This window comes from Mycteria americana, chromosome 17 (genome assembly GCF_035582795.1).
Source record: "Mycteria americana isolate JAX WOST 10 ecotype Jacksonville Zoo and Gardens chromosome 17, USCA_MyAme_1.0, whole genome shotgun sequence".
In the NCBI taxonomy this organism is placed as follows: Eukaryota; Metazoa; Chordata; class Aves; order Ciconiiformes; family Ciconiidae; genus Mycteria; species Mycteria americana.
Window position 1 is genome coordinate 6,789,116 of NC_134381.1, and position 12,030 is coordinate 6,801,145.

The 12,030-nt window shown below is 51.2% G+C and overlaps 1 protein-coding gene across 3 annotated transcripts in view; it reads left to right on the forward strand.

The window, feature by feature from the left end:
• COL27A1 (collagen type XXVII alpha 1 chain) overlaps nucleotides 1–12,030 on the forward strand; it is a 165,348-nt gene that overhangs the window by 114,704 nt on the left and 38,614 nt on the right. For all 3 annotated transcript variants that reach the window (XR_012778234.1, XM_075519862.1, XM_075519863.1), the window contains exons 30-38: nucleotides 2,519–2,572; nucleotides 3,553–3,597; nucleotides 3,748–3,792; nucleotides 4,006–4,059; nucleotides 4,863–4,916; nucleotides 7,404–7,457; nucleotides 9,092–9,145; nucleotides 9,940–9,993; nucleotides 11,489–11,596. Coding sequence is in view for 2 of the 3 variants with exons in the window: in XM_075519862.1 (XP_075375977.1) it covers nucleotides 2,519–2,572; nucleotides 3,553–3,597; nucleotides 3,748–3,792; nucleotides 4,006–4,059; nucleotides 4,863–4,916; nucleotides 7,404–7,457; nucleotides 9,092–9,145; nucleotides 9,940–9,993; nucleotides 11,489–11,596 (522 nt within the window). In the remaining variant the exon portion in view is untranslated. The remainder of the gene's footprint in view (nucleotides 1–2,518; nucleotides 2,573–3,552; nucleotides 3,598–3,747; nucleotides 3,793–4,005; nucleotides 4,060–4,862; nucleotides 4,917–7,403; nucleotides 7,458–9,091; nucleotides 9,146–9,939; nucleotides 9,994–11,488; nucleotides 11,597–12,030) is intronic.

Below are 12,030 nucleotides of genomic sequence, written 5' to 3' on the forward strand. Positions count from 1 at the left end.
AACACTTCCCCAGCCAGCCAGCCGTGCCCAGTTGGACCACTGAGAACCACAGCCGTCACTGCCCTTGCTGCAGCGCTGAGTGAGGGCTGAGGGCATCCAACAGCCTCCACCCAGCTCAGAGCAGCCCAGCGCTGGCAAAGGGGCTGGACAGGGCAGGACAGGCTACAGAAGATGGGTCCGGAGGGGCCAGACGCATCCCACTTTCCTTCCCCAGCAGCATCTGTCCTGGAATGGAAACCTCTAACCTGGGTCATCACTGTCGTTTCCACGTCCCACTTGCCTCTGATCCCTCCTCCCTCCTTCTGTAATACCAGGGCTGAGCTATTGAATCCTTCCCTTCTGCACATCCTTCCCCTTCTTCACAAGCAGATCACCCCATCATCTCAGATAGTAAAGATGTAATTGCACAAAATATCTGAATGGCTGCTCAAAGAGGAGGGGAACAGTTTGTTTTCCAGGAAGGCTGAGAAGTTGGGTGACAGGGTGCTTTCGCAGGGTGCCAGTGCCATACACATGCTGATGCCTCTCTTCCCTTTGGGCAGCCCAGTACCCAGCCCAGGGCAGGTCCGTGTGTTTTGCTGGGCTGCTGGGTGTCCTGGTCACCCCAGGCAGCTCCCCAGATGCCTCCAAGCCTTGCTCTCCCACTGCTCCAACTTACAGCACTGTCTGACTTGAGCCATCAGTAGCCCTGCTTTTAAATTACCTTCTGGTTTATGTCATTGTGCTTTGAGGTTTATTAAGGACGTGGATTAATAAAACTTTTGGTCTTCACTGCTCGCTGATCTAGTGGCCAGCACAAGCCGGGGCACTTGGGGTCTAGGGCTGGTGAGAGCTGCCGTTACATCAGTGTAGCAAAGCACCGACCTGCGAAACACCCCATTTGGTTGTGGTGTTCCCATCTGGTGCACAGTCCTTCTCTGTCCATCTGTCCTGGAGACCAGGCTGAGCATTCTTTAGAGCTGTGTCTTACTGGCATGCAATACAGGCTTTTGGTTATTTAATCTCTGGTACACTCAGCGGCACAGGGTTTTGCCAAGCACAGTAGAAGTTTTTGCATTATTTTATATTGACGATGTTTGTCTGCTGTAATAATTTGGCTACGTTTCCTATACATCTTCTGCTGTTACACTGCCTTTCTTTGTGAGTCTCTCTCTCTTTGCCTGTCATACTGGAGTTGCTTTTCTAACGCGTTGGCTCCCTAGCCCTGTTATTACTTTTGGCACTCAGTTTGCATCCCGATTAAGCACATTGGCTCCTGTTTTCTCTATTTCCGCATTGGCCTGCTCTCAGGATTCCTCTTACCACTACATTCGAGCACTGCTCTGTGTTTTTATTTATTATTTATATTGCAGTAGCGCCTAAGAGTCCCAACTGAGCTCATGGCCTGATTATGAACATGATGTGCGTTAATAGAGTCTCTTGATATGCCATTTCTTTAGTGTTTTATTTTCCCTGACCATGGCTCTGTTTATTCTGTCAGTGTGACACACTGGTTTCTGGGGTTCAAGTGGTGTAGAGAGCTGTGCATTCAGCTCTCCTGAAATTAGCTTGAAAGCGAGATCACAGTTATCCCCTCTTCGAGACCAGTGCTCTCCTTGCCTAGCACCTTCTGGAAGACTAAGGACACCCCTTCCTTGAGGGTGCCCAAGCCGTACCATGAGCTGTTCAATTTTAGCTAATCACGTCCAGGATCGCTCACTGTCTGCACTCTTGTACGTGCCAGGAGCATTTGCAGCAGTGTGCGTGTCCCGTACACCTCCCGAGGTCCTCATGCCTGCTGCGTGCACGCGCACACCCAGGAGCAGATGTCGGGCGTAGGACCAGACGTGCCAAAGCAGGCACAGCCAGCTGCGCTCTTCCCAGCATGCGTATGCACGAGCACCTGCCTGATCCTTGACAGCAGCCAGTTCTTTAAACAGCAGGCAACCGTAGCTGAAGGCGTGGAGTTCAGCTGCCAGCAAATATACCCTGCTCTTTGGGAGCAGTTTGGGGCCCAGGACAGCTGTGAAGGTACTGTACGGTGGGGCTCGTGTGCCTCTCTATATTTTGTAGCTTTATTGCCCTGACTGTGACCATGAGACAGTGTGGTATGCCGAGGGTCAAGGGGCAGTTGGGAAAGCAGGGTTTCTGGGAAGGAAGAGGTTTGCTATCAATAAGGCTAGAAGTCTGTGCATTGCGAAACCCTTGTCGTGTAACTGTTGTCTGAAAATAAGGCTGTTCCTGGCCTGCCTTTCTCCTCTGGCTTTGGTTTGCAGTTGGTAGGTGGTTTAACAGGAATAAAAAGTATTTTGGTGCTGTGTGCTGGTAAATGGTGAGAAATGAAGCAACAAAACACAGAAGGGATCTTTTGAGTCCTGGGCTCTGAGCTGCTGTGCTCAACCCAACCAGGTATAGGTTGGCTTAGCCAGGACTGATCTCATGGACTTTCCTGGTGGCCAAAGCTAGGGCGAGTGCTGTATTTTCCAGTGAGACATATACTCTGTGTTCTTATTTTTGCCTCTCTTTTGCCTTTTTCCAGGGTGCCAGAGGGCCTGATGGACCAGTAGGCGAGCCAGGGTCACGAGGTGTCAAGGTGAATGCCAGTGGGTGGCCAGGTTGGCCAAGGCTGCTCTTAGCTGTGTTGTGAAATGCCCTGGACAGGATCAAGGTCACATCCTCCTGCACGAACAGGGGATGTTCAATCACTCCATGAGGATCAACCAGCAGGGATGAGTCTTTTGTGCAGCCAGAGTAAAATCTGTCCAGCCTGGGCATCAGGCCCCTTGCTGCTGGCGTCTTGAGACCCTGAATACAGAGGCTTCCACAAACATAGAAGGGCCTCTGCTAAAATAATGGGGTCCTTCACAGGAATGGGAGTAGCTTTAACTGGCAGTGAGTGTGCTTGACTGTTACATCTGAATGTAGCACAAAAATCAGAGCAATTTAACATGACTGGTAAAATATGACCTAAGGGAATACATATCTGTTCTGATGTACTTCATGTTAATTAGATCAGGACAGGAAAAAACCACGGAGCAGGAGACGCCTGGTGCAGAGAGAGCCTGGCAGATACCCTGCCTGAGCAGACCCTCATCCAACGTGAGCCTGCTCCACGATAGGCTTTGAGAGGGATGCATGGGAGAGTTTCTCCCTTTGGCAGCAGCCTGATGCGAGAGTAGTGTGGCAAAGCTGGACCCTTGTCCTACCATTGAATGTCGCAAACTCCATCCCCTGCATGGCACACATGGCCCTGTGAATGCAACTGGGATGGGGAATCTCCCTTATTTCATGCCCTGCCAGACAGGGCTGTGCCGAGTGTCCTGAGAATCCCAGCTTCCTCCAGAGCAGTGTTTGCTCAAAAAACCTTAGGTCATGCAGCCCATTGCCCAGACTCCTTCCTGGGTGGGGTGTTCCTCAGGGCAGGATGCTGGGCATTTGACCTCCCAAAAGCTGCAGGGAACCAGAGGTGATATTTGACGCACAAAATTGTAAGAGCAGATGGGCTGGGGCAGAAGATCATCGCCAATACAGTTCGCGCTCTTGCCGACATGTCTTTGTCTTTTTGCTTTGCAGGGCCGACCAGGGGAGCCAGGCAAGCTGGGGCCAGATGGGCTGCAGGTATGTCCCCAGTGAGAGCATGGTGTCAAACCCCCATGGGGGTACCCCCGTGTACACAGTGCCCAGGGAACTGCAGCTTCTCCTGGCCAAAGCACCACAGGTGTCTCAGCAGATTCCCAGCTGCTAATTGCTGTAACTGTGTGTTCACAGGGGAAGATGGGTGAGACTGGGGAGACAGGAGCACGTGGCTTCCCAGTAAGTGTCCATCCCTTGTGCTTCCTTTCATAACCTTGGTTTCACCTAAGTTTTGGGTCCTGGTCCAGGAGGAAGAACTTGGACAGTGTCTCACACTTATGGGGCCACCTCTCCTCTCCTTTTACTGGAGTGTTTGAGATGCACATTACTGCTGAGAGGCATGAAAGATTGCTATGGGGTTGGAGCTGACCTTGGTGTTTTTAATTTTTCTAGGGTATCCAAGGACCTTCTGGACCTCCAGGAGCAAAAGGGGCTCCAGGCGACCCGGCAAGTGTCTTATCACTCTCTCTTCGTCTGTCTTTCCTTGCACACACACAGATACTTCATTTCTTTCTCTGTCTGTCTCTTTCCCACCACTCATTCCCATTCCCAGCTTCTCTGTCCTTGCCAACTCCAACGTGGTCAGAGATGTGAAAGACTTGGCTAGAGTCCTAGGAGGCATGAGGAAAGAGAAGGTCAGACCCCTGGAAAGCAAAAGGGGGCCATGGATCAACCAGGGAGAGTGTAGCATACAGCCTGGGATGGATTTCGGAAAGGAAGGGAGAAAAGAAGGGCAAGGTTGGGTCTGGGACAAGGTCAGGTGTAATGGGAGGAGTTGGGCTGGGCTGGTAGGTAGAGCAGAAGCGGGACCAGGAGGGAGGCTGATGGTGTAAGAACTGAGCCCACAGCTTTGGGGAGGCGCTGGGAGATGACAGGTGAAGACACAGACCTGTTGGAGGGCCAACAGGACCACCGAAGCAGGAAGAACGGTCATCTCCTGCTCTCTGTGTCTGTGAGGACTGACCTGGACTGTGAAGCGAGAGGGTAAACCAGGCGTTTTCATTTTGCCAACCGCAGTTGTTTTAGGTGGGAGCCAGAAAGATGAAGGGCTGTCTGAGCTGTTTGCCTGTTAAGGTGCCTCAGCACAGCCATTGCTGCCTTTTCCATCTCACTGGCCATCTCTTGCACGCTGCGTAGCTCCACTGTGGTATGGGAGGGAACTGGTGTTTTATCTTACAGTCTATGAAAGTGATGGCCCTTCAGAAATGAAAACAGTTGTATGAAAAGAGCCTTGTGTCTCTGTTTTTCAGGGTCCACAAGGACCACAGGGGCCACCTGGGCCTTTGGGAGAAATCGGGCATAAGGTAGGTCTGATCTTTGCTCCTATTTGTTTTCCCCTTGCGTCAAGAGTGGCAGGATTGAGAGAGGAATAAATGTGCAGAGGTGCATCCTTCCACACCTGGGGACACGAGCAGGAAGGATTTCCCTCAAGTCTGAAAGTCAACTTCCAAAGCAAACAGTGAAAATCAGAAATTCGAGCATCATTTTCATCACAGCCCATAGACACCCAGTAGGTAGATGTCCAGACCCATCTTCACAACAAAAGAGACATTTCAAAGCTGACCACACAAACCAGCGTGTCCCAGGCATGGCTCTACAACCACCTTTCTGCACCAGGGACCAAATACAGTAACAATTCAAACTGAAAACTGGTCTTTTCTTTCCCCCTCACTGGTGCCATTGCTGACAAGACACAGTTCTGTCAGCCAGCCTGGATTGCTATGGCGGTCCCATCACAAGCCGCTGCAGACAGTGGAAGAAGCTCAGAAATCCTTTTGCTGCTGACGGTGCTTTTGGGTTGCCGTTGCCATGAAGCGATGGCACAAACACACCATAACCAAAGCAGCAGCAGCTGCCAAACAGTGCCCTGATGGAGTGCAGGAGATGCCTCCATGGTTTCCCCTAACTCGTCTGCAGTCTTGGCTTGATTTCACTCCCCTTGAAGTATTATAGTCTTGGCTGTTTATACCAGTTGTGCCAGTTCCCCTTGCGTAGCTCCTTTCCATAGGTCCCGAGCTGTAATATAGATATGATGTTTCACTTGGTTGTGAAAACAGCAGCAAAGGTGCCTTTTAACGCAGTCTACTGCAAAGTGTATGAGTCATGAAAGTTTCCATTCTCATGGCTGCTAGACTGGATGGAGCAAGCTCTCAGCGTGGTAAACCACACTGGGGAGCTGGAAAGCTGCTACCGAGCCACTCTGGATGTTGCCAACCAAGAAAGTACAGAGCTTTATTCAAATTTGTGACTCTTCCAGGAGCCTTTCTCTGCACTGGCACCTCTGGAGAAACCAAAGCAGGATTTTTGCTTTCATTGGAGCTTGCATTTTCTAATTGCGTGACTTGACCATTTGTTCGTAAACCCAACATGTGCCCTGCTCCCTCCTCTGCTTGAATCTGTTTCAGCAAGCCAGGAACTGGCTTTATTCCCTGGGCAGCCGAGTGCTCCCTTGACTGTGTGTTCTTTTTTCCTTTATTCCTAACTGCAAAGAGAAGGGAGGTTGTTGTCCGGAAAGCAAATATCATAAGTAAATAAACCACTCAAATCCTTTAAAGACAAGCTTTGCTGTCCCATCTTTGGGCTTGTTTCACAGATTCTCATTTCCCATGCTTCCTAGAGGTAGTAGAACATATACAAAGATTAAAGCTCCCGATCGATCTCTGTACCAAAGGTATCTAATGAACGTGACCCCTCTATCGCAAGGCTGCACGTGGCAGCTGGACACCGAGTAACAGTTTGCAAGGTCATTCTCTCATCTTCCCTCTTTCTGTCTTACTTTCCATAGTTTTCCAGGTCAGGCACTCATTCTTGGCTCTCTGAGGGATGCCAAGGCCCTCTGCCAGGGTCTATGCTCAGATAGATAGGGCCACGTTATCTCATCTGCCAGCCACTTTCTTTCAGCTCGTACAGCCTGGCAGCATCCCTGGGCCATGGGTTTCTGGTCCAAGCCCATCGTTGGCATTAGGATGTTTGCTGGCCCATTACAGCCAGAGAAAGCGTGTGACGGATGTCAAGGCTAATCTGGGCAAAGTTTGTGCCGGAGGGTTTGGTGTAACCTTGCTGTTCTTGGCTCCCTTTAGCTCTCCTGGAGCTGGCAGCACCGTTGTGCCCCTGCCTCTCCGGGAGCGTGGGGCCAAGGGCTCGGCTTGAGGCTGTGTCATCTGGGGCAGCTGCTCCTGCAAAGGCGCATGCAAACCCTGAGACTGCGTTAACGCTTAACCCTAACCGAAACGAGACTGGTGGTGTGGAGAACGTGCTCACGCCAGTGGTAATGGAGAAGTGGGGTTGCAGGAAGCAGGGAGCAGGCAGCAAGAGCACAGCTGAGCATTTCTGTTATCCACTGTATCAGCCAACCTGATACAACCCTTTACAACCTGATACAGCCGACCTGATACAACCCAACCCTCGTGAAGGGTTTTTAAGTCTAATTCTGGACCTTTTCCCTTCTTTCCCAACTAGTCCCAGTGCTGCTCCCCGGCGTGGTTACTAAACTTAGAAAGCAGAGGGGCTGGAAGGAGTTAGAGAGAGGTGCTTGGCAGAGGAGGCTGGGGGGCTGCCGCAGGGCCGGGGAGAGGGGAGGCGTGAGAGCCGAGCAGAGCCCTCCCAGGAACCGGGCACAAAGGGGTACTGAGCCTCTTTGATGCTGCGTACCCTGAGCCAGCTCCGGGGAGGTAATTACATTGCAACCAGGGCTCCACTGTCCCAGGAGAGCTCTGCTAAAGGAATTATGTCTTTGATCTTGCTTTCTACTTGGTTACAATGGGTTTTTTCATTATCTTTTTTTTTTCCAGGGACCGCCTGGCTCAATGGGACAACCTGGCCTTGCAGGTGAACCTGGCATGAAGGTAAGAAAAATGCTTAGTTTAATTTCTCTGTCAGACCAGGGAGATAATAGCAACTTCTGTTCCTGTAGAACTGGGTAACATTGCAGGTTCACCCTCCAGCAGCCAGAGCAGACAGCAAATTCAACAAAAGATAAAGTTTAAAAAATAAAATCAGGTTAACTTTAAGCCCTTGGTTACAAATTCCTGAGCCCCATCCCAAGGGGAGGCTGTCGGTGCTGGGGAGAAGCACCATCCCAGGGGTCTTCTGCCTCTAGAGCTGTGAAGGGCCTTGGAAATGAAGCTCAACTCTTTTGCAGATACAAAATCTGAGTGGAGAAGGGAGTCCTCGAGACCCAGAGATCCAGGCAGCTTCTAATTTGAAACAAAAAGAGTCTTAGGAAGGTCCCAAACTTAAAAATACCCTCAGACAAGGTCCTGCCACAGTTTCCAAGCCTCAGCTCTGTGGGAACTGAACTCCTCTAATGGTTATGGGGGAAGGGTGCTCTGCTCCAGAGCCATGAATGCACCTTCTTGTCCACATGGAAAGGCCCATAAAAACCATCTCTTTGTTTGAATAAGATCCCTGTGCTGAGCAGCTCAGAGGGGTTTTTATTTTATCCTAACCCCCTTTCCGCTTGGTTTGAAGGTTCGCTCCTGTGTGGAGAGCTTTTGAACAGACTCTATGTGGGGATTAAATGCAATTTCCTCTTTGCTGTTCTTCGCTCCCCACCCCCAGCCCCATCCTTTGCCATGTTTTCCTTGGCAAATCTTCTGACACTTCACTGGAGCTACCGTGTCTTTGGTGTCCTGATACTGCACGAGTGTTTCAGCTCCCGTGCTCCTGGCCGCCCTCCTCAGGAACAGGACACGATGATTTGCACAAACACCCCTTTACCCGCTGTCAGTGCAACATGTCCTTGCTGGGGAGTCAGAGAGTGAGAGTCCCATGCTGCTCCTTCTCCGAAGCTGGGAGGTGCTGGGACAGGCTGGGGTTGCTCTGGGCAGTCATCGCTTGCAGACCACTTTGCTGCAGGACGAGATGTATGGATAGGTCAAACCTTTTTCCCCTTGCAAAGCGGTTGGCTTGGATGGGCACACGTGAGAGGTACCTGCCCTATGGCCGTTGTACCCCCAATGCTAACTGGCAGCCTCGCAGCCTGTCACTGAGATCCATCTGTTTGCCAACTCAAACACCTTCAGTTCACTCGTTTTGGTGCCATCAAAGATTCAGTTGCTTCTCCACCCTCCTCAGTCATGCTGGGGCTCAAAGAGCTGTTGGCTTTCTTCTCCCTCGCTCCAGCTATGCGTCTGCTGCAGCGCTGCATTGCACCCAGCATTGCTGCTTTTCCGGCCAAAGGGACATGCCAAGGGAATATCTTCTGGCTCTGGAGCTGCAGGCAGCGCAAACCACTCCTCAACCCCTGTCCTGTTGGGCATCATTGCAACAGAGCCTGCGAGGCATGCGCTGGCCCCCTGTGAGCAGAGGTGCTGGTGATGCCAACCTGCCCTTGGGACCCCCTTGCAAACTGAAGTGAAGGTGTTTGTGTGGGAGGAGGAAACAAAAAGTCAAAATGAAGGGTTCAATGGGCAGTGCTTCATGTTCACTCACTGTCGGTAAACACCTTGTCTCTGTGTCTGTGGTTCCTTCTTTTTAGGGTGATCCTGGCCAGCTGGGAGTCCCTGGAGAGCAAGGCCTCGTTGGCCAAAGAGTAAGTACAGTCACCTTCTGGTAGGACTTCTCTGCTGTACCAGTTCCCCAGAGGCTCTGTTCCCTGCTCACCCACAGCCTGGGCAGACAGACCCTGCTCTGGGCATCCCGTAACCCGTTTGGTCCGTGTTTCTTCTGCGGGTGGTGGAAACACCTTCCTTGCAGAGCCTGTCAGCTTCAGCTCACCAGCTTATGTGAACCTCTCCGATGCTACGGTGCTGCTTTGCCAAGTGCTGTAATGACCTGGCATATGAAAGGGGCAGTGTGGGAACAGACCCCTCCTGTTCCCTGGCCGAGCACAGCCAGGAGGGTGCAGTCCGCACGGGGCAGGGAGGTGCTGGAGCAGAAGGCAGGCATTAAACAGGGAAACACTGGCTACACTATGCACACGTGGGAGGGAGCCAGGGACGGGATGAATGCACAGATTGAAGCCAGCAGTGGCTCTTGTCCCTTCTCAGGACTAAGGTCAGTTGTTGGAGCAGGATGGGGAAGCCCCAGATTAAATGAATACAGACTGACCCCCCCTTTTCAACACAGGGAAAGGTCTTCCCACAGGCCAGCAGCAGGGTCTGTGGAGGAGAAGTTATGGCTCAGAATAAAGCAAGAGGCTGAACTCCTGCTCTTGCTCCAGGAAGAGCTTGTTCAGTACTAGGGTATGAGACAGGACATGTGTCAAAGTGCAGGGCTGGGCTCCTGTCACTGCAGCCCGACTTGCTACCACAAGTCAGCTGCTGAAAGCAGGGGGAAAAAAGTATATTTGGGCACAGCCTTATGTTGCTTGCTTCTGTCCTGCAGGGAGAATCAGGGCTGGAAGGGGACAGCGGGCCACCCGGGCCGGACGGTGTCAAGGTAAACCTCACTCTCATGGCATGGTTCAGCTCTCACACATCTCCATGCGCTCAGCCCCCCGTGGTTACCAGGGGCAGGTTGAAGCCAAGGGGTTATTGGGTCCTCTGTGCAATACGCCTCTGCCCTGCTCCCTCCAAGGATATTTTTTCTGCAAGCGCACATAACGGACTCCTCCTGTTTCACTCCTCTGCCCACATTTTTGGCATCTGATCAGATCTCCAAAAAGGTCAACTTCTTCAAAATCTAGTTTCCAACAATTTGTCTGTTTTATTTGAGTCTTTACAGATTAATTTTCCAACTAATCAGGAATTCCTAGGCCTGGCAGGGGAAATCAAGAATTGTCCATCACTCTCCCCTGCACCACTGACCAGAACATTGTTAGCAAGTAAAGAAACCAGATCCCCTTCCTCTTGGCAAAGCCCCAGGTGCTTGCTCAGGGCTTGCACTGTGCTCTTTATCTAGCTGCTGTGAGTTTGCTACCTTGCCTTTGGAACAGGACTCTGATTTCTGTCCCTGCACAGCCGGCCTTTCCAAACAGGCCAACAATTTTGTTCCATGGAAAGAAAAAGCAGCCGGTCCCACAACAATGCAGTTTATTGCTTCGTTCTAGTTAAAGTATTTGCTGTGTGTCTCTACCTCTGCTCATCTCTGAATGTTGGACCAAAAGACTCCTCCTTAAAGACAGCCAAGACTTCTGCATTCTCTTGCCACCACTGTCCCCAAGAGTTCTTGAACCAAACCAGATCTTTTCAACCTGAACGTGTCTCTGGACAGTAGAAGAGCCACTGCTCACTACAGGAGCATCCGTTTAACCAGAAGAGATGTTGCTGTGCTCTCGCTAACGCAGGTGCAAGTGGAGAACGACTCTGTCAAGGCTGATTGGTTGCGCAAGTCTGGGTGCTGCTGTCAGTACGGAATGGGCCTTTTGGTTGTCTCCATAAAATTTTGTGCCATCAAATGTAAGAACGGTGACTTGACATGATAGCTGCTGCTCGGACCACAAATCCTTCACAGGGGCAAGGTGACACTGTTTCGCAGCGTTTATTCAAGCCCTGGGCTGATTCCCATTTGGCAGCAAGAGCCAAGCGGCCACTCCAGACAAACCTGTCCTATTAAAAATCTTTCAGCATCCTGAGCTCAGGGCTTCTGGGTGAGGCAAGGGAGACTTTCAGATCTTGTCTGCCTGTCTCATTCACGTGGGAGGTTCAGGCCTTATTGCAGGAGAAGCAAAGGGGTTCGGATTACCCTGTGTAATGGGTGAGTTCATTCTCCTCCAGCCAAGAGACTTTATAAAAAAAGAAACCTGGTTTTGTTCATTTTTTAAATGTCAAGTGTATTATGACTCATCCTCATTCATCTTTTTGCTTACAGGTTCTCTTCCTCTCAGACTCCTGAAATATTAATTATGTGGTGGGTTTTTTCCTTGCAAGAGCCATGTACAGTGACCCATGTGTTGTGTGGGTATGAAAAGCTCCTACTCTCCTCTCTTCTGCAGGGAGACAAAGGAGAGCAAGGCCTGGAAGGAGAGAAAGGAGAAAAAGGCAATGAAGGACTGAAGGGAAAAGAAGGGCCTCCTGGATATCCCGGCATCACAGGTGTCCGAGTGAGTCTGCAAAACCAGCCTGCTCACCCCCGTAGCCGGTCCGTGGGTTTCTTATAGCAATCAGTGCTCTCCACCCCGAGCTGCACGGGCAGCCATGCATGTATCTCAGATCGCCGGAGTATGAGTCTTGGCCCAACACAGCTCCTGCACTCTCCATAGGGCCACCTGCACTCTGTTTTCCAAATTAGCAGCTGCATCTTGCGCCAAAAGCATCAGCGGAGCGCTGTGTGCTCTTGTCTAAATCCCTGCGTGCAAGATGACTTTAACCTTCCTGATGGCTGCAGCGTGAGCCCAGAGATGCAGTACATGCTCCCCGGCTCAGGCATGGAGGCACAGCTGGCACACACCGAGCTCTGGGCTGCAGAAGGCAAACAAGCTCGTCTGAAGAGACGAGATCCCTTTGCAACAAGAGGACAAAAGAAAGTTTGCAGTCT